At 54.9% G+C, this 20175-nt stretch overlaps 1 protein-coding gene across 5 annotated transcripts in view; it reads right to left on the bottom strand.

The window, feature by feature from the left end:
- The window catches only part of PAX5 (paired box 5), a 115071-nt gene extending 95245 nt beyond the window's left edge, over window positions 1-19826 (bottom strand). For 2 of the 5 annotated variants that reach the window (NM_204424.2, XM_025144634.3), the window contains exons 1-5: window positions 19081-19826; window positions 13772-13937; window positions 9563-9760; window positions 5053-5117; window positions 3765-3893 (exon numbers count right to left, since the gene is read on the bottom strand). In NM_204424.2, the coding sequence (NP_989755.1) occupies window positions 3765-3893; window positions 5053-5117; window positions 9563-9760; window positions 13772-13937; window positions 19081-19126 (604 nt within the window). In that variant the 5' untranslated portion in view covers window positions 19127-19826. Of the gene's footprint in view, window positions 1-3764; window positions 3894-5052; window positions 5118-9562; window positions 9761-13771; window positions 13938-17440; window positions 17601-19080 lie in introns of those variants that run through there. The other 3 variants (XM_015280784.4, NM_001397563.1, XM_025144636.3) reach the window with 2 other exon arrangements.
- Between the last annotated feature and the right edge of the window lie 349 nt (window positions 19827-20175).

The raw sequence follows: 20175 nt of genomic DNA, 5'->3' as shown, positions 1-20175 counted from the left end.
AGCACGGGGCCAGCCAGTGGCTGCGCCTGTACACCAGTGCTCTCTGGTTTAACAGCGTGGATTGTCACAGCAAATGTCCTGAACTTACTGACTACTGCATGGAGACAGACTCAGCTGCTGCTGATGTTCACAGAGTGCCCCTACTACCTGCTGGTATCAGCAAATTCCATGTTTCTTTGTCAGGTACAAGAGCACAAGTATGTTTCCACATCAGCCAGGCTGTGGGGCTCGGACAGGGATAACTGCTAAAAGCGTGCAAACGTCTACAGATGCAGAACAAAGTGGTTGGTAGAAGACTAATGTTTGGGCATGCAATCAACCATCAAAAGATGCAGTGTTTGCTCCAAAGGTCATCACTGCCGTGTAGGGAAATTATCTATGCATTGTGTAAAGCATGGAAGAGCCGTGAGAACAGAAATCCAGCCAATTCTTTCAACATCTCTTTACAAATTCTCCGAGAGTCATGTCTCTCTACAAGGGTGCAGGAAAGAGGCCTCCCACTACTGGTCCCTGTGCCACTCCTGATGGCAACTGTACTTGCTGGCTAGGCCTGATGTACAAACAGCAGCTGACAGGACCGTGTTAACACTGAGCAGCTCAAGTCCTCATGGGCTGGAAAGTAAAGGGTTGTGCTGCACTATGGAACTTGATCTTGCTACATGCAGGACCACCAGGCCATTTGCTACCCTTGCCCCCAGGAGATCTGATCCAGCTTACAAAGGAGGACTATGCACAGCATGCCTCTTATACAGCACGCAGCCCTCAGGGAAACAAGGGTCCTGAGCTTTGCCATGGCTTTGGAGGACTGACACTGCAGTGAAAGCATTAGCTCACAGGAACATCTCAGATGAGAGCCACATCCCCTGTCTGGTCTGGCATGTGCATCTGTTTCATGATCCCTCTCAGCTGGCACAGCATGAACCTGCAGGGAAAGTCACTCTATTGAGATCAACTGCTTTTGTTGGCTCTCCTGTATCTGCAGAGCTCTGCAGTAAGCAGGATGGAAACCTGCAGTAACATCAGTTCCTTTTCTACCAGCAGCTGCAAACACTTGATAGAACACACTGCTCTTTCTGACACAGGGCCTCACTGCCTGCCAGCTCGTCTACCCTTGGTTTCCTATAAAAACCCCACTCATTACAAGGTGGCTCAATCAGATCAATCTGTGCCTTTCTGCTCCACCTGCTCTTCTTCCTAATCTGTGGGGCCACATGCATGTGAAGACGCACAGCTCAAAGGAGGGAATCTGAAAGCAAAACAGCAAGACTGCTTCCCAGCAGCATCTGCTGCTTGAAGGTAAGGGGGTTGACAGTAACACTCTGCCTAGTTACCGAACAGCCTGCTTTTTGTGTCAGTCTCCAGTAGCATGTCCTCTAACCAGAAGTGAAAGCAGACTGATCCCCTATGAAGGCGCATCTGCTCTAAGTACGTATTACAGCAGGGAAAAATAGTGACACCTTCGGTTATATAAACCAATAAAGACTGTCTGATGTGGTTTGCCCCTGTTGCTATCCAGCAAGATCCCCGCTGTGTTAAAGACTGGTGGCATTTGCTAGAAAAAAAAATGTCAAGAGTGAGAGGAACAAAACCTGATGCCGAATCACAACAAGTATTCAATGCCAGTGGAAGAGCCAAGGGGTGAGTCCACCTCACTTCACATCCCAGCCAAGGGGAGTGCTGCACAGTCCATAGCTCTACTCATACGTGAGACACGAATGCCAACTTACAACAGCAGGCGTGCACCTACAGCTACCAAGAAAGGAGGCAATGTGTCAAAAAGAGATGATGTAAAAGGACTGCTATGGAAGTAGTCTCCCTCTGGCTCTCAGAAGTCAGGAGAAGGTAAAGTTAACTCTGCCCCCTTGTGCATCTGCATCATGATACAGTCTGCAGCTTAAAGATGACTTACTTCTCCTCTTCACCAGCGTCTGATCCACCTCTCTGCCACCTGCATCATGGAGCCTTGGGACTTCTATGAACATCTCATGCCTGGCTGTGCAGAGATACATCCTTCTCAGCAGGGTGAGGAAGGGTTACAGAGTCTCCCTAGGAATCTCTTCAAACAAAGATGCTGAAGTAGCTGGTTAGGCACAAAGGCTGTTCCCCACACTGCTCTCCACTTCTACTGTGGTGAGCCATTAAAAAAAGTAGTTTAAATGGCCTGCTGGAGACAGCAGTGCTGTCCAACCTGCAACCTCATGCTGCCAAAACAATGGGAGTTGTTTTATAAATTATGTAATCTCTAATAAAGAATTGCCAAAGGCTGGGGAACTTCTCAAAGATGCTTCTGGTCTTTCTACGGAAGCATTTTAATCTTCTCTCTACTACGGGGAGAATTTCTTTCTTCTTGTCTGAATAAGAGAGTCCTCTGCAATAATACTTAAGAACTGATGCTTCAGGACAGTGCTTGACAGTCTCACAACATAAAACGCTTCTCTCCTTCCGTGGCTGATAAAACACAACATTTTGTCTCTCTCTGCTTTACTATAAATATTTATGTGTGCACCTATGGCCTTGATCTGGGAGAAAAACTCCGACGTGCAATGGTCGGTCTAATTAATACAGATATATTCAGCAAGTACCTGAACTTTCACAGCTGTAGACTCACATGCATGTGGCTGAAATCAACCCCACAAAGCTCTCCCAGTTTCAGTAAGCCAAGCGTGACTCCCTAATCCAGCAGTGCATTTCCTCTGCCAACAGCCCCCTTCCTGCTCCCACGGCTCGGGCTCCTCACCAGTCATCAGCCTGCTTCTCCAGGAGTTAGGTTTGCGGAGCTGCTGCTGCTTCCCACCCCACACACCTCCCCTTCCACCCACACACAGCCACAGGAACCCACAGGGACGGGGAGGTAGCGAGGAAGGCACAAGACCCACACGTGGTCCCCACCTCACGTGGCTCATGACCTGGGCTGACTGTAAAACAGTGCGTGGGCCTGCACCAGCACACTTGGGTGTTGGGAGTTCGTTCTCACATCCACCATGTTCCTGCAAGGCCAACCAGTGAGTCCCAGGCCACGGTGAACGCCATTGCTTTCTCCTCTGCTTGGCAGTCCTTGGCCAACAACCTCTTTTCTCCTCCTCTACAACTCCCTGGGGCCACTTTTGTGCTCTGTAGGGGTCTCTGCCTCTCCTCAGAGGCACAGATGGGACCTCTGCACGCACGTGGCCAACAGGAGGCTCTCCAAAAGAGCTGGAGCAAGTTACACAGGTGCCCAAAGGCAAGAAGCAGGAGCTCTATCTTCTGTCGAGCAGGTTGGTGGCACAGCAGAACAGCGTGCATGGTCTCCCTGCAGGCAGCACTGCCTCCCAGCCAGCAACCAGCATCTCCCATGCTTTCACACACGTGACTCTACTGACAGTTTTCTGCCTCTTTGCGGTTAGGGACGCTTCCCTGGCTTGTTTTGTTTTGTTCGGTTTGGTTTGGTTTAAATTTCAGGTGTCCACCGAAGCCATACAGGGAGAATTCCCCTCCCTTTCACTGAGGGCAGGGAGATGTCGCGTCAGCTGGGGGGAGGCGATCACAAGCTGTGACACATCCACAGCCCCGCTTTCTACAGCAGTGCTGCCTTCCTGCAGAAGGCTGCATGAGGGCCCCCGGGCTGGGCTGCTGCCACAGGGCCAGGCGTGGTCCATCACTGTCTAGGCCCTGCCTCGGCCCTGCCTCGGCCCTGCCTCGGCCCTGCCAGCCCCACACGCCCCAGCACACCTGAGCGGGCCCACCTCACCGCCTCAGCGCCCCAGGAGAAAACCAGCCGCCATTACCTTCATCACGCTTGCGCTTGTTGCTCTCGGTGCCGGGAGAGGCGATGCCCAGGATCCCACTGATGGAGTAGGACGAGCCGGCGGAGTCAGTGCTGACAGAGGACACCTGGGTAACGGAGCCTGTGGAGGCTGCAAGGCAAGGCCGAGTGGTCAGAGGGCAGCCTGGCACCAGCACCAGCCCACAAGGAAACCTGCCGCCACCTGTCACCGCAACGGGAGGCCAGGGAAGGCTTCGAGCAGCCACTCAGCCCCCTGGGCAGATGGGTCTGAGGGCACAGCAGCACAGAGAGAGGACACCGTACATGGGCTTTCCCAGCACAGTGGGTGCACCGACGCTGCACTGGACCTGAAGCCCAGCCCACAGCAGCAATCCTCTCTGGGCCCCTGGGTGACCTGGGTACAGGGCGGCCGGCCGTGGGTCACAGGTGGCTGAGAGGCCCCGAGGCCCCTCGAAACAAAACGTGAAATAAATCCATTTTGCTCCACGAGGAGCAGCCTCTGGGCTAACGAAGTGGAATGATGCTGCTTAACCTCCACAGAGACCATTTTGGCATTTCCAAGGGAGAAAGGCCCGTGCTGCCGCAGCGGGTGAGGATCTCGGTGTGAGCACAGCTCCTCGGTGCTAAGAGAGGCCAGCAAAGGGCTGCCCGCCCTGCAGCATGGAGACACGGAGGAGCTGAGGCACACACGGCACCTGCCTGGCTGCAGCAGCTCTCCCTGCAGAAAGCCAGGACGCTGCCCTGGATACGGCCCCTCCGGCACCGCGCGGCTCCCGGCTGAGCACTGCTGCTCTTCCCCCTGAATTAAAGTTTTGGGAAGTTTTGCTACCTCTTGGCTCGAGATCGCAAAGTGCACGAAGAATTATGGAAGGGATGGGTGATAGATGAAAAAAAAAAAACACCTTCAGAACTACTTACTGACTAATGATGCAGAAAACGTTATGAATAAGTATCCCTTTCTTGATTTATTACTTTAATTATCTGACATTCTATAGACCCCCATTAGTGGGGAGGGGGGGCCGGTTTAGATTTCAATTTTCTGTCTCACTGTGAAAGCTATTTATCATAATAATCACTAAAATTCAAAACCTTTTAGCAGTATTTATAAAATTCCTTTACTACGTTCAGTCCTTGCAGAATGACAAAGAAGGTGCATTAGCACGTGTGCTGAAGTGTTTTATGCAGAATTATCTGCCCATAAGAATGATTAAAAGTTCTTTAGAATATTTGTAATCCATTATGCTTTTTTTTTTTTTTTTTTTTTTTAAATATAAAGAAGTTTTTCTCACCTATGCTGTGACTGGAGACTGGGACTTGCTGATTGGGCGGCTGCTGCACCTTTGTCCGTATGATCCTGTTTGTAGTTGGAAAGAAATATCTTCTTAGCATTAACCATCAGTGACAGGGGACATCATGCACCGTTCTGTCACCCTGGGATATCTACACCAATACAGAGAATTCATTCCTGTGTACTGCATGCGGACCCAGGGCTATATCTGTGCTTCCAGCCCGTGCCATCGGGAGCATTGGGATAAATGACTCCTGCACGCTCCCTGAGATCCTGCAGTTTGGTGCTCCGGTCCTTGTGAGGACACAGTCCTTAATGCCTGAGAAAGAGACATTTATAGCCGTTCTGGCACCCGATGTCCCATCTCCAGGGAGCTGGACACCCCACCAGACTGCAGCCTGGGCTGCTTGAACACCTTAGTAAATCTATTCCTAAACCACCCCGAGTACTGTGCCCGCACATCTGAGGAACCTGGGTAGCACTGAAAAGATTATGCTTAGCCAAATTAATACTAAAAACAAAAATGTGCCGGATTAAACGCTAATCTTAAAAGCTGGATAACCACATTGCCATTGCTGGGGACAGCCTCTGCTCTGAGCTATAATGATGTAAATCAGGAACCATTCAAAGAAGCAGAAACAACAAAAGGCATGTGTTGTGCTGCAGGACAAAGGGGAGTTGCTAAGAAGTGCTCCATCAAATGCTCACCTGCCGACACGCTGCTAAAAAAGAAAAGACGTGGTCTGAAGCCGCTCCAGGGATTACACAGCTCTGCCACAGACTGCGGTGGAATCAAAATGTGCTTGAGCGAGGCACACTCCTCAGACACATCACACGTCTCTGTTTTATGCTGTTTACGCAGCAGTAACGCTGTGGTAAGCATTTCTCTGTGTTTACCTAGCAAACTCCTTCACCACTTCTGCCTGCCTTGAATTTGGAAAAGGGAAGATGGGAGGGGAGGTGCGAGAGATCTGTCAGGGCGAAGTTGGAAAGCAAGTTAGCACCAGAAAGCCAGGACCAAAGCAAAGCACTGGGCACCTCCAGACTCCTTGGGAATGGGTGTCTTGCTTCTTCCTCCCCTGCATGGGACAAAGCAGCCACCTGCATGTGGGAGCTACAGGCAGTCGTGCAAGTAGATTGGAGGGGGAGCACGCCAAAGATGTCCAAGATCCTTGTATGAGCAAGAGTGGAAACAGCACCCTGCCCTGGGCTTCCTTCATGCTCCAGCAAAGGAAGGGTGTCTGAGGCCTTCTGACACAAAAATCTCTTCATCTCTGGAGGGACCAGGGGCTGGAGCATGTCAAAGCAGCTGGGCAGCTTATTTGAGCAAAGCTAATCACAACGATTAATTAAGCCTTAGTCGCATGGAGTTGCTCCTGCTGCAGAGGATTGGCCTACTATTAATATTAATTAATGCTACTAATTAATAACAGTAGTTATTATTCACTCATATAAGATGGCAGCAACTCAGATTCATCTGCTGAATTGTACCCTCTGTAGCAGGGACGTGCTACCCGTGATCCATCACGGTGGCTTTGCAGTGCACCGCTCTGTCCCCTCAGTCTTCCAGCAGCTCCCCTGAAGACACCGATGTAGCCCTGAGAATCACCTTCCTCCACGCAGCAGAAGCAGAACTGGTGGACCACCACAGCAGGTCTGTCCTGCCCTGTACTGCACAGACCATGCAGGAAGGCTCAGGGCTGGGTCAACTCGCCTCCACCAAGATGGCAAACATCCTGAGTGGCTCCTGGTGAGAATTCACTTCATCAGCTAGAAGGCAACACTGGCTTTCCACCACAGGGCTGAATAAGGCATGGTGCCTTCAGAGGAGGAGTTCATGTCCTCAGCGCGTGACAGCCCTATCCACAAAGCCTTGATGTGTGTGAGGACAGGCCCCACCAAATGTGCCACAAAAATGAGAGGAGTTGCCATTCATTAAAGCCAATTGCTTAGACATAACCTCCACGATCTTGTCACAGCAGTTCAATTTGGGTTTTCAAGATATTCTCCTGGGCTGGCAAAAGCAATTCTAAACAAACTGACTCTCTAAGACCATGTGCATTTCAAAAGGGGTTTCACATCTTTAAGAAAAGGGAAGGTTCTTAGCGAGAGTTGCAAGCAGATGAGAAAGAATGAGATTTCCAGCCAAATAACTTGGCAATAAATCGTTAAACACAATTTCTGATGCAATGTCGATGACTGTGTGGACAGTGCCAATGTAGAAACATTGGAGGATGCAGCAAGAGGCAGACTACGGAAAACGGATCAAAATACAACTGGAACATTTGTAATCCCGCTGCATTCCCAAGCTACTACTGCTTTTTTGGTGGGTTTTTGGGCAAAGCTTGAAGACTCGCTACACAAAGAAAGTACCGCTCATAGCGGCAGCCATGCTTCTGACGCAAGAGGACTTGAGCTGACTTAAATGGAAGCAAAGATTCATAGAACCATAGAATTGCAGAATATGCTGTGTTGGAAGGGACCCACAAGAATCACTGAGCCCACGTTTGCCCTTTCTTATCTGCAAACAGCCAGAGTGGGATTTTCCTTCACTTTTCATGGCGTCCATACCATGCCTCAAGTTGTTTTTTGAACTGAAAATGCCATGTCCTTGGGGGTCCTGGTGGATGACAGGTTGGCCATGAGCCAGCAGTGTGCCCTGGTGGCCAAGAAGGCCGGTGGGATCGTGGGGTGCGTGAAAAGGAGCGTGGCCAGCAGGGTGATCCTCCCCCTTTGCTGTGCCCTGATCAGGCCTCACCTGGAGTACTGCATCCAGGTCTGGGCTCCTTGGTACAAAACAGACGGGGATCTCCTGGAGAGAGTCCAGCAGAAGGCCATGAAGATGATCGAGGGCCTGGAGCATCTCCCCTGTGTGGAAAGGCTGGGGGACCTGGGTCTGTTCAGCCTTGAGGAAAGGAAGACTGAGAGGGGATCTTATTAATGTTTCTAAACATCTGAAGCGTGGGAGTCCAAAGGACATGGCCAGCCTTTTTTCAGTGGTCTGTGGGGTCAGGAGAGGGGAGAATTGGCCATAAACTGGAGTACAGGAAGTTCTGCACCAACGTGAGAAGGAACTTGTTCACAGTGAGGTGACGGAGCACTGGAACAAGCTGCCCAGGGAGGCTGTGGATTCTCCTTCCCTGGAGATACTCCAGACCCAGCTGGATGCCCACCTGTGCAGCCTGCTGTATGGAGCCTGTTTAGCAGGGGGGGTTGGACTCAATGATCTCTAGAGGTCCCTTCCAGCCCCTACAGTTCTGTGATTCTGCAATTCTGCGTCCATAGCATTACTGAATGACATTTCGGGGTCTAGGTTAGACAGGAACTTCCAGTCAGTAGCAAAGGCTGAGCGAACTGACCCATTTTTGCCCTTAACCATTTGGATGGAGAACTCAGTTCAGTAAGACAGAGACAGTAGTCTGCACTGCTGCTGGGGAAGCCACTCCTGCTGTTCAAGCAGCAACTCCATGAATGCAAATCAGGTCAGGATAGCCGATGAAGGAACACTGCATCGGTCTGCTTCATGTCCATGGACACAGGTGGGACTTTATAGCTATCTAGACTAAAAGAATTTGCATGAAATCATGCAAGTGAGAAATATCCCCGAAGCGCGGTGAAGCCAAAGCCTGGTAGGGAACATACTCCCAAGAGAAAATAAAAGGACTCTGTTTGCTGGTGTGCAGGAGGGTGCCGAAGTGCTCTCCTTCCAAGCGTTAATCCTTAATCGTCAGACCAGGAAGACTGGAGACAAAGCAGAGTATTTCTCTGTGCTTTTTCGGTGACAGCCTTAGACGATCCTTGACTGGCATGGAAGCAGGTTAGCATAGCTTCAGAACTGCAAGTGAGCCCAGCACTGCCTAGTCGTGCCAGGAAAGAACTCACGAACATGGGAAGAAGGCTTCAAATGAGATTTTCCTGCACTGACACAAAGGAATTCAAGGCCACTCAAGCAATTCCATTTAGCACGCGGGCACTACTAAACCACGCTTCCCTGGTTATATTCACGCTGACAGTACCAGACAGCAGCCAGCATGATTCTGAGCCAAGTTCAGCAATACTGAGTAGGTGACAGGAAGACCTTGAGAGCCATGTTTTGGGTCCAGTTCTCTGGGAATACGGGTGCCAATCTTCCTCCAGGTCACCACCGCCACCCAACGCAGCTGCAGTCCCAGCCTTCGCTGAGCGGAGGCATTTCCCACCGAGTGGGATCCAAGGAGAACAGATCTTTACCATCCAGAACCGCAAGTCACGGACAGGAGAATGGGAAAGGGAAGAAAAGAAGCCAAGGCCAATAGCACAACCTGCCTGCTCCTGGCAAACGCTGATGGTTGTGATGCTTTCACCACCAGAGTGACCCCGCAGTTGCTCCAAAACCCTAAACATGGTACTTAAACACACACAGACTGCATTTTGAACAGACGATACAACGCACCTAGCTCCTGCTAGCAGATGAAGACTCAGTGACCACATTTCCTAGGAAAGCCCCTTCCCGAGACCGCAGCAGTCTTTACCTGTTAATTGAACTGACGCTGGGCACGGTGTCGTTATCGCACACTCGCTCCGCGAGGAGTCTGTCCCTGATCTCCCAGGCAAACATGGTGGGATTTTGGCGTTTGTACTCTGCAATTTTTTCGACAACTTTGGGTGTGGCGACCTTTGGTTTTGATCCTCCAATCACTCCAGGCTTAATGCTCCCGGTTTCATAATACCTGGGACAACATCCAAAGCAAACCTTCAGTTATCACAGGCAGACAGAGGGCACGCTTCGAGATTCATAGAGAACACAATTTCAAGGTAACCAAACCCCAGCAAATCCTAAGATACATCTTCACTTTCACATACACATTTTCTGCCTATGTAGTGCTTTATCACCTAATAGATTAACTTATAGTAATTGGAACTGGGCCTTAGGATAGAGCAGATATTTTTTCATAACAGAAAGACAAAAGAAACGATGCAAGATTAAAGGGCATGCAAAGAAACAATGCAAGATTAAGGGGGTATCCAAAATTAACTGAAAATGTGTGCAATTAATCAGAGGTTCTGGCAATAATAGAAACAAATCTCACCGAAGACCACTTTTTGCAGTAAATTCTCGTATCTAAGGAAATACTCTGCCACCGACACCTGCAACTTGTTAGCATTTCATCGCAACGTGACGGCATGAAATCATCTTTTATTTGCACATTAGCAAATAATACGCTGGCATATTATCTTTCTCCTCTCTTGTGGTTTTAATACCGTTAAAGCATGCTACTGCTTTAATGGTCAATGTTTTTCATAACAGATATATTTTTAATACGATGCTTTCAATAGTTCAGATGAGAAATGTTAAGGAAAGGGGAGTTGTTGGTGTTCTCAATGGGCTCGGCTAGTTTGGGGCTTGTTTTCTACCAGCTCTGCGGTCCTTCCTCACGGACACGATCTCTACATGTGCAAACGGTTCTGCTGATGTCATACAAGGAAAGCAGGTAGGATGGAGCCCTTACACTGACCAAAATATGCCAGATGGATTTTTTCTGCACGTAAATCACACGGGAACAACGGCTTTTAGTAGGATCGCAACAAAGCATGGCAGTTGAGATCCTCAGCCCCACACCTCTCTCTCTTTTAATAAGGAAAGCCTTGGAAGTGCTGTTAAAAACGCCGTGTCTCATCCTCTGAGGAGCAGGAGGGAGACGATGAGTGAAAGGACGCTGAGCACCCAGGGAGCACAACACACACAGCATTCCCAGGGCTGTGCACTTTTTGGTATCCTGTGAATTCTGTTGGTGAAACACAAATCTGCAGTCACTGCAGCCATTGTCCAAACTGCCCCTTCCAAACAGGCCGTGCTCAGCTCAGCTCTCAGCCAGCAACCACTGAGCTGTGCTCCCTTATGGCCTCAACTCATCCACTGATCGCTCTGTGCCCGTGTTCCTCATAAGGAGCTCAGAAAAGACTCTCAGATAAGAACAGCAGTTTTTTTTTTTTTTTTATCAGTGTATGTTCTCTACGGTTACTTGACATAACCATTATATCCAAAATAATGATGATAATCATAATAAATTCTGAAGTATTTCCAGCATGGCAGAACACAAACAGTCTGCGCAGCCAAAGTCTGTCTGACCGTAGCAGGCAACAGTGCTCGTCAGATTTCTGCCAGGCTGCTGGCTCTGTCTTTCAGGGAGAGCTCTGTGTGCAGCTCCTGCACAGCGCTGGCACCGCAGAGTTCGTGCATATTTGCAGGCATTCTGGGTGCAGATGCAGACTCGGTCTCTGCAGCCGTTCAGGCAATATTAGTAATGGGCAGCTTTAAGTGTCAAAGACAGATCAGCCCTTGGGGCGTTCCTAAACCCAGCCCAGCAACAAGCTTCGGTGCAACAGGAGTACAATTCAGCTGCTCTCCCATTTCATTCCCGGAGGACCATATAACGATGGTACACGTGGACAACAAGCCTCCCTAAGCCTTGCATCCCTGGTTTCATCTCCCGTTCTGGTGGCATCTCTCTGCTAAGAGAGGACATGGAGAAAAGCCGTGCAGTGCACGCTGGTGGAACAGAACACTGTCGTTTTCTCAATTCCAGCCATCACTGCAGATGTGAGAAACATGGCTAGGTTTCTTCCTGACACACTGCCCTACTGCTCCGTGCGCAACGTCCCACAGCTCAGCCCTGCTGCTGGGGACAGCCCAGGTGGTCGTGATGTAGGGCAGGAATATGGGGTGATCCAGACAGGCACAACCCCGGTGCCAAGCACCCAAACCACTACCTACCAACCTGCCCCAGCCGCCTTGAGCTTCACAGCAACAGACGTGCTCACAGCAGGTTGCTCTTACACCCAGAGCCTGCTCTCACGCTCAGCCTGTGGTCACCACGGGTGCCTGGTTGCGGTGGCACTTCTGTTGCTGCCCTCTGCCCATGCAGACAATGCAGTGAGGAGCAGCAGAAGGCAAAGGAGGGCTGCATGGAGCATCCCATCCCAGCTCCACTCTGGGGCCAGCCTAGCTGCAGCCACCACAGCCCATTCACAGAAGGCCCAGGGGCTGCAGGCTGAGGACTGAGGAGTCCCATCATGACGTGCCAAGGGGCAGTGTGCTTCACAGGGATCCTCGGTTTTCACACACACACACACAAACACACGCGCGCACACGGAGCTCCAATTACAGTGACATTTTACCCACTGTAATTATTAGTTACGAAAATAATGAGGTATGAAATTCCAATTTACTTTTGACAACTTTAATGGCAAAGCTGTGGAGCTTCACTACTGGTTCTATGCTGCGGATGTGCCCAGTGATAAATGTATTCCAACCCGCAGCAGTGAAAGCACCAGACTGTCCCCATCAACACACTGCCCACTCAGTTGTACACCAGTCCTGATGGGGCTGTCTGGACATTCACAGCACCAAGCAAACCTCCCCACCACACCTGGAGCAGACGCCTCCAGAGCACAGGCACAGTGCTCCACAGGGGCAGAGCAGCCCACGGTGGGCTCATAGGAAGCCCAAGGGAAGTTTCCATCTCTAAGGGTAAAGCCAGTGGTGTTTCTACAGCCGCTCCAGCATCAAGGCAGAGGGATGCATGCAACCAGCACCAGAGTGTCTCTGTGCAACCGAGGCACAAGACTGAGAGTGGAAGCACGGTGCGGCAGCTCGCAGCCCTCCAGGAGCACTCCATGCAGGGCATGCAGATAGCGCCCAGCAGCTATAAGCTGACTGCAGATAACAGCACACTACGGGGACAAGAATGCTGCCATCTATAAAACCAGGGGCCCATGACTACACCAAGCATATTTGCTTCTGAGCACTTAAGTCACTGAGAGATCACAAACGCTGCTAATCCGAGCCGGATCCCATGCTACCAAAAAGTGCTCTGACAGCCTCTGCATCTATTTAATGGTCAGTGAGGGAAATTGGTCAAAAGACTGGGAAACAGCAGGAAGGCTCAAACACAAACAGTGAAATGGTATATAACGAAGCGAACTGATAAAGCTTAGTAAATATCTCAGAAAGCAACCGTTTGAAATTACCAAGAGAAATATGAGGGGAAAAAATAAACCCTTGATATAAAACACATGGGTACCCCCAAATTGTACAGCACTTCATGCACGCGACGTCCGCGTCTGCGTGCTGCTTACGCCATCTTTAACCAGGACCACTTTCATCTTTTAAACCAAAGCCAGGAAATGGCACGAATTCGGGGAGTGATGTGCTGTCACCACACTGATCTGAGCGACCTCACTCTGAACGGAAAGATACCTCCGAAATGACCCAATCGACCCCATCTAAGGCCGCTCGTAGCGACTTAGGGTACTCCACGCTCCCATGTTCCACCACAGGAGTTGGAGAGGACACAGACAGAGCAGCGGGGTGGATTTCTGAGAGGCAGGCAGCACATCCTGGCCACGCAGAGCGGTGTAACTGCTCGGAGGAGGTCTTCTCCAGCACGCAGTGTGGTGCCTTCTGTTCCACCTCCGCTCCCTCTCGCTGGAGACAACCCGTGGGCTTCCACGTGCTCGGAGCAGACAGGTGTGGGATGCATGCAGGTGTACGCCAGGACTGGCACGTGTGGCACAGCGTGCTCTGCCTTAGCGCTGCCCGATAGAGGCTGTGCGAGGGGCCAAGCATACAAAGCGCTCCACTCTCCCACGTGGGGCACACGGAAGCCGGAGCTACCGTTGCTCCCGCACGGCCCGCCCGCTGCTCCCGTTGGGCCCCGGGACGCCCTCCCGCTCCGTACCTGCCGAGTATTTTGCTGACGCAGCCGTGGCTGACGCGGAGCTGCCTGGAGATGTCGCACGGCCTCACCCCCTGGTGCGCCAGCTCCACGATCCGCTGCCGGACGACGTCGGGCAGGGGGCGGCCATTCACAAAAACGCCCCCCAGCTGGTTCACACCTCCGTGTCCTGCAACACACGGGGAGGGGGAAGGGGCAGGAGAAGAGCGGCTCGGTCAGAGGCGGGAGACGTTTCCCCGCGGCCGCCCTCGGCGCTCGCAGAGCCGCCCGGGGCCGCGCGGCGTTCCCTCCGGCGCGGAAGCGGCCGCGCTCCCCGCAGCTCCGCACCGCCTCTACGCCGCGCAACGCGGAGGGGCCCGCAGCCCTCCGATGGGGAAACGGCAGAGGGAGCGCAGCGAGGGCCCCGGCCCGGCCGTGGGGACATCGCCCCTCCGAGCGCCGCACGGCCCGGGGCTCCTGCAGTGAGGCTGTGAGGTGGCTCGTTTGTTCTGGGGGTCCCCGAAATTAAACGTGTCGGGTTTTTTCTTTTGTTTTGTTTTGGGTTTTTTTGGTTGGCTCTTTATTTTTATATACATATATATATATGTTTTTTTTTTTTTTCCTTCTTCTTCCAAATTGCTGAAGTTAATCGAGAGCGAAAAACAGAGCGGCTTGAGCCGTAACAATTTATCGCGCTCTTAGCTAGTGTTATCACCCCACAAATGAAACGTGAGCGCCGAGCCGAGCCAGGGGCGCCGCTCCGTTTGCAGCAGACCGGCACTGCTCTCTCCCTTGGCGAGGTGCACCGCGTGCCCGACGGGACACGAGGCCCGCTCAGACGGGGTGGTGGAGCTGCGTAAAAGCCGTGAACGTGAAGGCAGCGCTCCGTGCACCAAGTGGGAAAATACAAGGAAGCCCTCATGGTGCTACCCGTCCGAATTACTCAGGCTGCGGAGTGCGGAGAAGCTGAAAACAAACAATGCGGGCAGCGCGGGTGCCAACGCTGGAACAAAAATAAAAGAAAATCTCTCTCTTTGCACAGAACCCGAACGGTCCCGAATAGACTGACAACTCAAATGCCTCCGTGAAATTAAAAAAAAAAAAAAAAATTAAAAAAAAGATGTTTTTTTAAAACCACGTAAATCATAAAAAGCCATTTTTATTTTAATTTTTTTTTTTTTGGAAAAAAAAGTCATTTATCCGCTGATGTATTGCTGACAAACTTTACCAACACCTTCCAAAGCTGTCAAGGCACATAATTAATCCACGTGAGATGCGTGATTGCTGCAACCTGCGGGACGAGGGCAGCTCCGCCTGTACCGGCGGTGGCAGCGTCCCATCCCCGCGGCCGGGCCGAGCCCTGGATGCGCCATCCCAACCGTGTCAGGAGCGGAGTGGGGCACCGCGGCGGCCCGGGAGCTGCGGCAACTCCAGGAGGGCCGGGAACTGCTGCCCTACAGCGCTGGGAGAGGAATGCAGCGCTTCAGGAAGAACAAAACGTGGGGTCAGCCCCTCAACGTGGTGATGAGTGGGACCCCGAGCTCGGCACCTATCGGTGGCTTTTAATATAGGAAATCGGAGGCAATGTGTTCAGTGCCAGTGGTGAAATTCCGCGGGTGAGGGAGGATGGGAGAGGGACGGAGGTAGGAGGGAGAAAGAAACAGAAAAGAAAGAAGAGTGGAAGGAAAAAGGGAAGGAAGGAAGAGAGGAAGGAAAAAGGGAAGGAAGGAAGAGAGGAAGGAAAAAGGAAGGAAGGAAGAGAGGAAGGAAAAAGGAAGGAAGGAAGAGAGAAGTAAGGGAGGAAGAGAGGAAGATAGAGGAAGGAAGGAAGGAAGGAAGGAAGGAAGGAAGGAAGGAAGGAAGGAAGGAAGGAAGGAAGGAAGGAAGGAAGGAAGGAAGGAAGGAAGGAAGGAAGGAAGGAAGGAAGGAAGGAAGGAAGGAAGGAAGGAAGGAGGGAGGGAAGGAAGGAAATAGAAAAATAAGGCACAGAAAGAACGAAAAGAAAGAAAGGAAGAAAGAAATGAAAAAAAAAGAAGAAGAAGAAAGGAAAGAGAAAGAAGAGAAAGAAAGAACGAAAATAAAGAAAGGAAAGAAGGAAAGGAAGAGAAAGATGGGTTTCTTCGGACACGGTCTCACTCCAGACGCGGATGCAACCCCGAGGCCGGCGGGCCGTGCAGCCGCACACCCCGCAGCCGCGACGAACAAAGGCTGCGGGTGACTCATGCATAGGGCCGGCAGTACCACCGTGCTCCCGGCCGGCCCCGGCCCCCACACCCTGCAACGGACGCCCCGCGAGTGTCCCGGGAGCCGCCGCTCGGAGCGGGGCCGAACGGCAGAGCCCGCACGGAGCTCCCGGGCCCCGCGTTCACCGGCCCCCTCCCGGTCCCCTCGCCCGGCTTCCCTCGGCCCCTCCGCGCGGAGCAAAGCGAAAACCGGAGGACGGAGGGAGCTGCGATCTTCCCGTGAGCGGCTGCGGGGTCAGAGCGAGGGAAGAGATTTTTCCATTCCCATTTCCAACCGAATTCCCGCAGCAGAAGCTCGATCCCGCGGCTGCGGCTGAGTGCGGGGCAGCGCCTCTCCCGCACCCGGAGCCCTCCGCCGGGACACTCCGTGAGCTCCGCGGCCCCGCGGCACCGGACGGCGCGTCGTTGGCGCCCCCGGAGTTCTCCTTTTTAAAGTGTCGTTTGATTCTCCCGAGCACAGAAAAAGCTCTCGGAAGCGCCGTTCTGGGGGAAGGCGGAGGCCGTCCAGCCCTCGCTCCGCCGCTTCGGCGCCTCCCGGACCGCGGACGGAGAGGGGACGGTCGGGGACGGACGGAGCGGGAGGCGGGGAGGGAAGAGGCGCAGACCCGCGGCCCTCGCTCTCGGCGCTTTTATGTCGAAAACAAATTTCTGGCACGGAAAGGGCCGCGGCGCCCCGGGAAGTGAGATTCGTTCTGGCCCAACGTCCCCCCTCCGTAACGCGGCGCTGAAGGCACCGCGCACGGCGGTGTCACCGCGCCGCGCCCGAGGATCGCTCTCCCCGCACCCGGAGAAGGGCACAGCCGCGCCGGCCCCGCACTCCGCCGTCGCTCCGCCGCTCCCCCCGGCGCGAAGCACAGAGCAGCGGCTCTTTCCTCAGGGCTGACGCGCAGATCGGCCCTCCGCGCCGCTGCGTTTATTTCGGTTTAATGAATGCGCATCAAAATGTTGTGGCGATATCGCTCGGGAAACTTTTCCGTCCGGAGGCAGCGCCGGGAGCGCTTCTCCTCCCTGTGGTTTCCTTTCGGAGTGTATGTACGTGTACCCTGCGTACGCATAACCGCGAGTCGCAGATCGAAGAGGATTGCAAATAATAAAAAAAAATAAAATAAAATACAGTTTGGAGCGTGCGTGGCTGCATGAGCGTGAGAGGGTTTCTCTGCCACAGCAGAAACCCCAGGAAAAAAAATAAATCGGGAATCAAAACGAACCCGGGAACAAAGCGCCCGCCGCCGCCGCCCGCTGTCAGCGCTCCACTCCGCGCGGGGTTCCGCCGAGGAACGCGCCCGCACCATCCCCGCACGGGGCGCGGAGCGGCCTCGGGGCCCCGCGCCATTCCCACTCGGCCGCAACGCGCGGTTCCGTTTGCGCCCCCGCGGACTGTGCAGCTCGGAGCGCGCCCGCAGCGCCCGGTGCCCGGCGCGCCATAGGAGGGGGCAGGCAGCCTACTTACTATGCATTGCTGCAAACGGGTCGTGCTTACAGTGTATTTCCATCGGGGCGGTCCGGCGGCCTCGCGGAGCGCACCTCGCGGCGGCGATCGGAGATCGCGGGCGGATGGCGCGGGAGAGAGGAGCGAGCGGCGCGGCGAGCGGGCATCCAACGGCGGCACCGCCCGTTCCTTCCGCCGCCTTCGGGCGGGGCGCGGGGCGCGCCCGCCGCCCCCGCACCAGCGGACCCCGCGCGCGGCCCCGGCGGCGGCTGGGGGCGGCCGTCCCGGTGCGCCCCGACGGCGTTGGGAGCTGCGGGCGGAGCGCGGAGCACCCCGCGTCCGGGGCCGCGCGAGTTGCGGGAACTTGTGGCGGCTGCGTGGGCGGGGCGGGGGGCGCGCGGCGCGGGGCGGGGCGGGGCCGTCGGCGGCCGCCGTCGGGGCCGCACCGGCAGCGTGGGGAGCGCGCCGCCCGCCTCCGTCCGCAGTGCCGTCGCGGTGATGCCGCGGAGCCGAGCGTCGCGCCCCGCGTTGCCCGCCCCCGGCGCCGCGGGGTTGTGCCGGGTGGGGGGGGAGCGGCGGGCAAGGGGCGGGCCGGGGGCGGGGGGGGGGGTTGGGGGGGGCGAGTGGGCGGGAGGGCGGGCGTCCGAGCGCTGCCGCAGGCGCCGCCCCGCGGCTCCGCCCCACTCTCCGTCCGAGCGCTGCTCCCCGGCCGCGCTACGCGCCAGCCCGCACCCGCGGAGGAGGCGCGGCGGGAGGCTCTTCAGCACCGCTCCGCCGGACAGCGGCGAAACGCGAGGCGGGGCGGGGCTCCGCCCGTCACTCACCCTCGGCGGCCAATCGCCGCGTTTCAGCTCGGCGGCGCCGGCATTGGCCGCCGCACCGCGCCGGCGCCTATTGGCTGGCCGCCGGCCAATGGGCGCGTGGGGGCGTGGGTGGCGCCCAGCCGGGAGGAGCGGGGCGGGGCCGACGGGGCGGGGTCTCCCCCGCGCCCCGGGCCCCTCCCCGCCCCGCCCCGCCCCGGGGGCGCCCCGGACCTCCGCCCTCCGGGCCCCGAGGGCGCTCCCAGCCCCGGCCGTGCCCCCGCTCCCTGCCCCACGACCCGAGGCTCTGCCCGCCGCCAGCCCCGGGAGTGCGGCCCCTCCGCCCCGTCGGGACCGGGGCCGGGACCCCGACGGGACCGACGGGACCCCCGCCCACTGCGGCGTGGCAGCGTTCGTCGGGAGAGAACCGTGCGCCCGGCTGGCAACGGGCGGCGGGGGGGGGGGCCGGGGTATGGGCCGGGGGCCGGGGAAGCGCCCCGCACCGTGCCCCTCCCGCAGCCTCGCGGCCCGGTGCAGCGGTCCCCGCTGCCCCCAACTGCCCCCCGCTGCCCCCTCCTCCCTCCCCCCCGACGGCGCTCCGGGCGCGGCAGTGCAGTGCGGTATCGACGGAGCGATTATTCGGGCGATTTAACCAATAAAGGCCCCATCGATCGGTGCGGAATCGCATTGCTCATCGCAGTCCGCGAAGGCTCCCGCACGGCCCCGCTCCCCCGCCCCGCCGAGTCCCCCCCCCCCCCGCGGCACCGCTCACCGCGCCGGCGGCGGCTCCGAGGCGGTCGGGGCCTCTCCGCACTCCTCGGCCGCCGCCTCCCCCGCTCCCTCCGCCGCTCCGCTCCGTACCTGTGCGCCCGGGCCGCGGGGCCGCGTACATCTTCTCCAAATCCATTGCGATCCTGGAGGAGTCGGTGGAAGGAAACAGGAAAAGTTTGTCCGTAGTGTGCTGCTGCCTGCCTCTCGCCCTTCCTTCCCTTTTCTTTTCTTTTCTTTTCTTTTCTTTTCTTTTCTTTTCTTTTCTTTTCTTTTCTTTTCTTTTCTTTTCTTTTCTCTTCTCTTCTCTTCTCTTCTCTTCTCTTCTTTTCTCTTCTTTTCTCTTCTCTTCTCTTCTCTTCTCTTTTCTTCTCTTTTCTTCTCTTTTCTTCTCTTTTCTTCTCTTCTCTTTCCTCTTCTTTTCTTTCCTCTTCTTTCCTCTTCTTTTCTTTCCTCTTCTTTTCTCTTCTTTTCTTCTTTGTTTTCTTTTTTTTCTTCTCCTCTTCCTTTCTTTTCCTTTTATCTTTTCTTCACGTTCTCTCTTTTATTCTTTTCTCTTTTTTCACTTTTCTTCCCTTTCCCCTTTTCCTTTTTCTTTCTTTTTTTTTTCCTTTTCTCTCTCTCTCTCTCTCTCTTTTTTTTTTTTCGTGGCTCTCTCAGGTCAGAATAATTCAACCCTTCCGCTCCCCGCAGAGCTTTTGCAGCCGCTCACTGAGCTGAAACTAAACGTTTTAGGTGGAAAAAAGCCTCTGAAGGAACCGTGAAATGATTAAGAAGCCGCGGAGCCCCTCGCCGTGTGAGATCATGTCCTGTGCGCTGCAGCATCACAGGATGTCCCCAGGCGCACCCGAGCCTGCCGAGCACCAACTCCGCCGCCGCGTGGACCGGACCCGCCTTGGGCCCGCCGACACCCGCAGCCCGGCCGCGCCCGGCCGCCCCCGCCTGCCGCCCACTTCCCCTTCTCCGCTCCCCGCCGCGAGGGTGGAACGTGACTTTGCCCTGCGGCGGCGGGGGGACCCCTGCGCGGCCCCGTTACCCCTCCCCGCGCTGCGTGTCACGGCCGAGAGAAGGAGGCGAAGGGCGACTGATGCCCGGAGCCGGGCTGGGGGCTGCAGTGGCTGCGGTGCTTATTTGTCAGCGTGGTTGCCCGAGGGAGGGAAAAAAAAAAAAAAAAGAAAAAAAAAAAAA

Source organism: Gallus gallus, chromosome Z (genome assembly GCF_016699485.2).
Source record: "Gallus gallus isolate bGalGal1 chromosome Z, bGalGal1.mat.broiler.GRCg7b, whole genome shotgun sequence".
NCBI lineage: Eukaryota > Metazoa > Chordata > Aves > Galliformes > Phasianidae > Gallus > Gallus gallus.
This window is presented reverse-complemented; position numbering and strand designations above follow the sequence as displayed.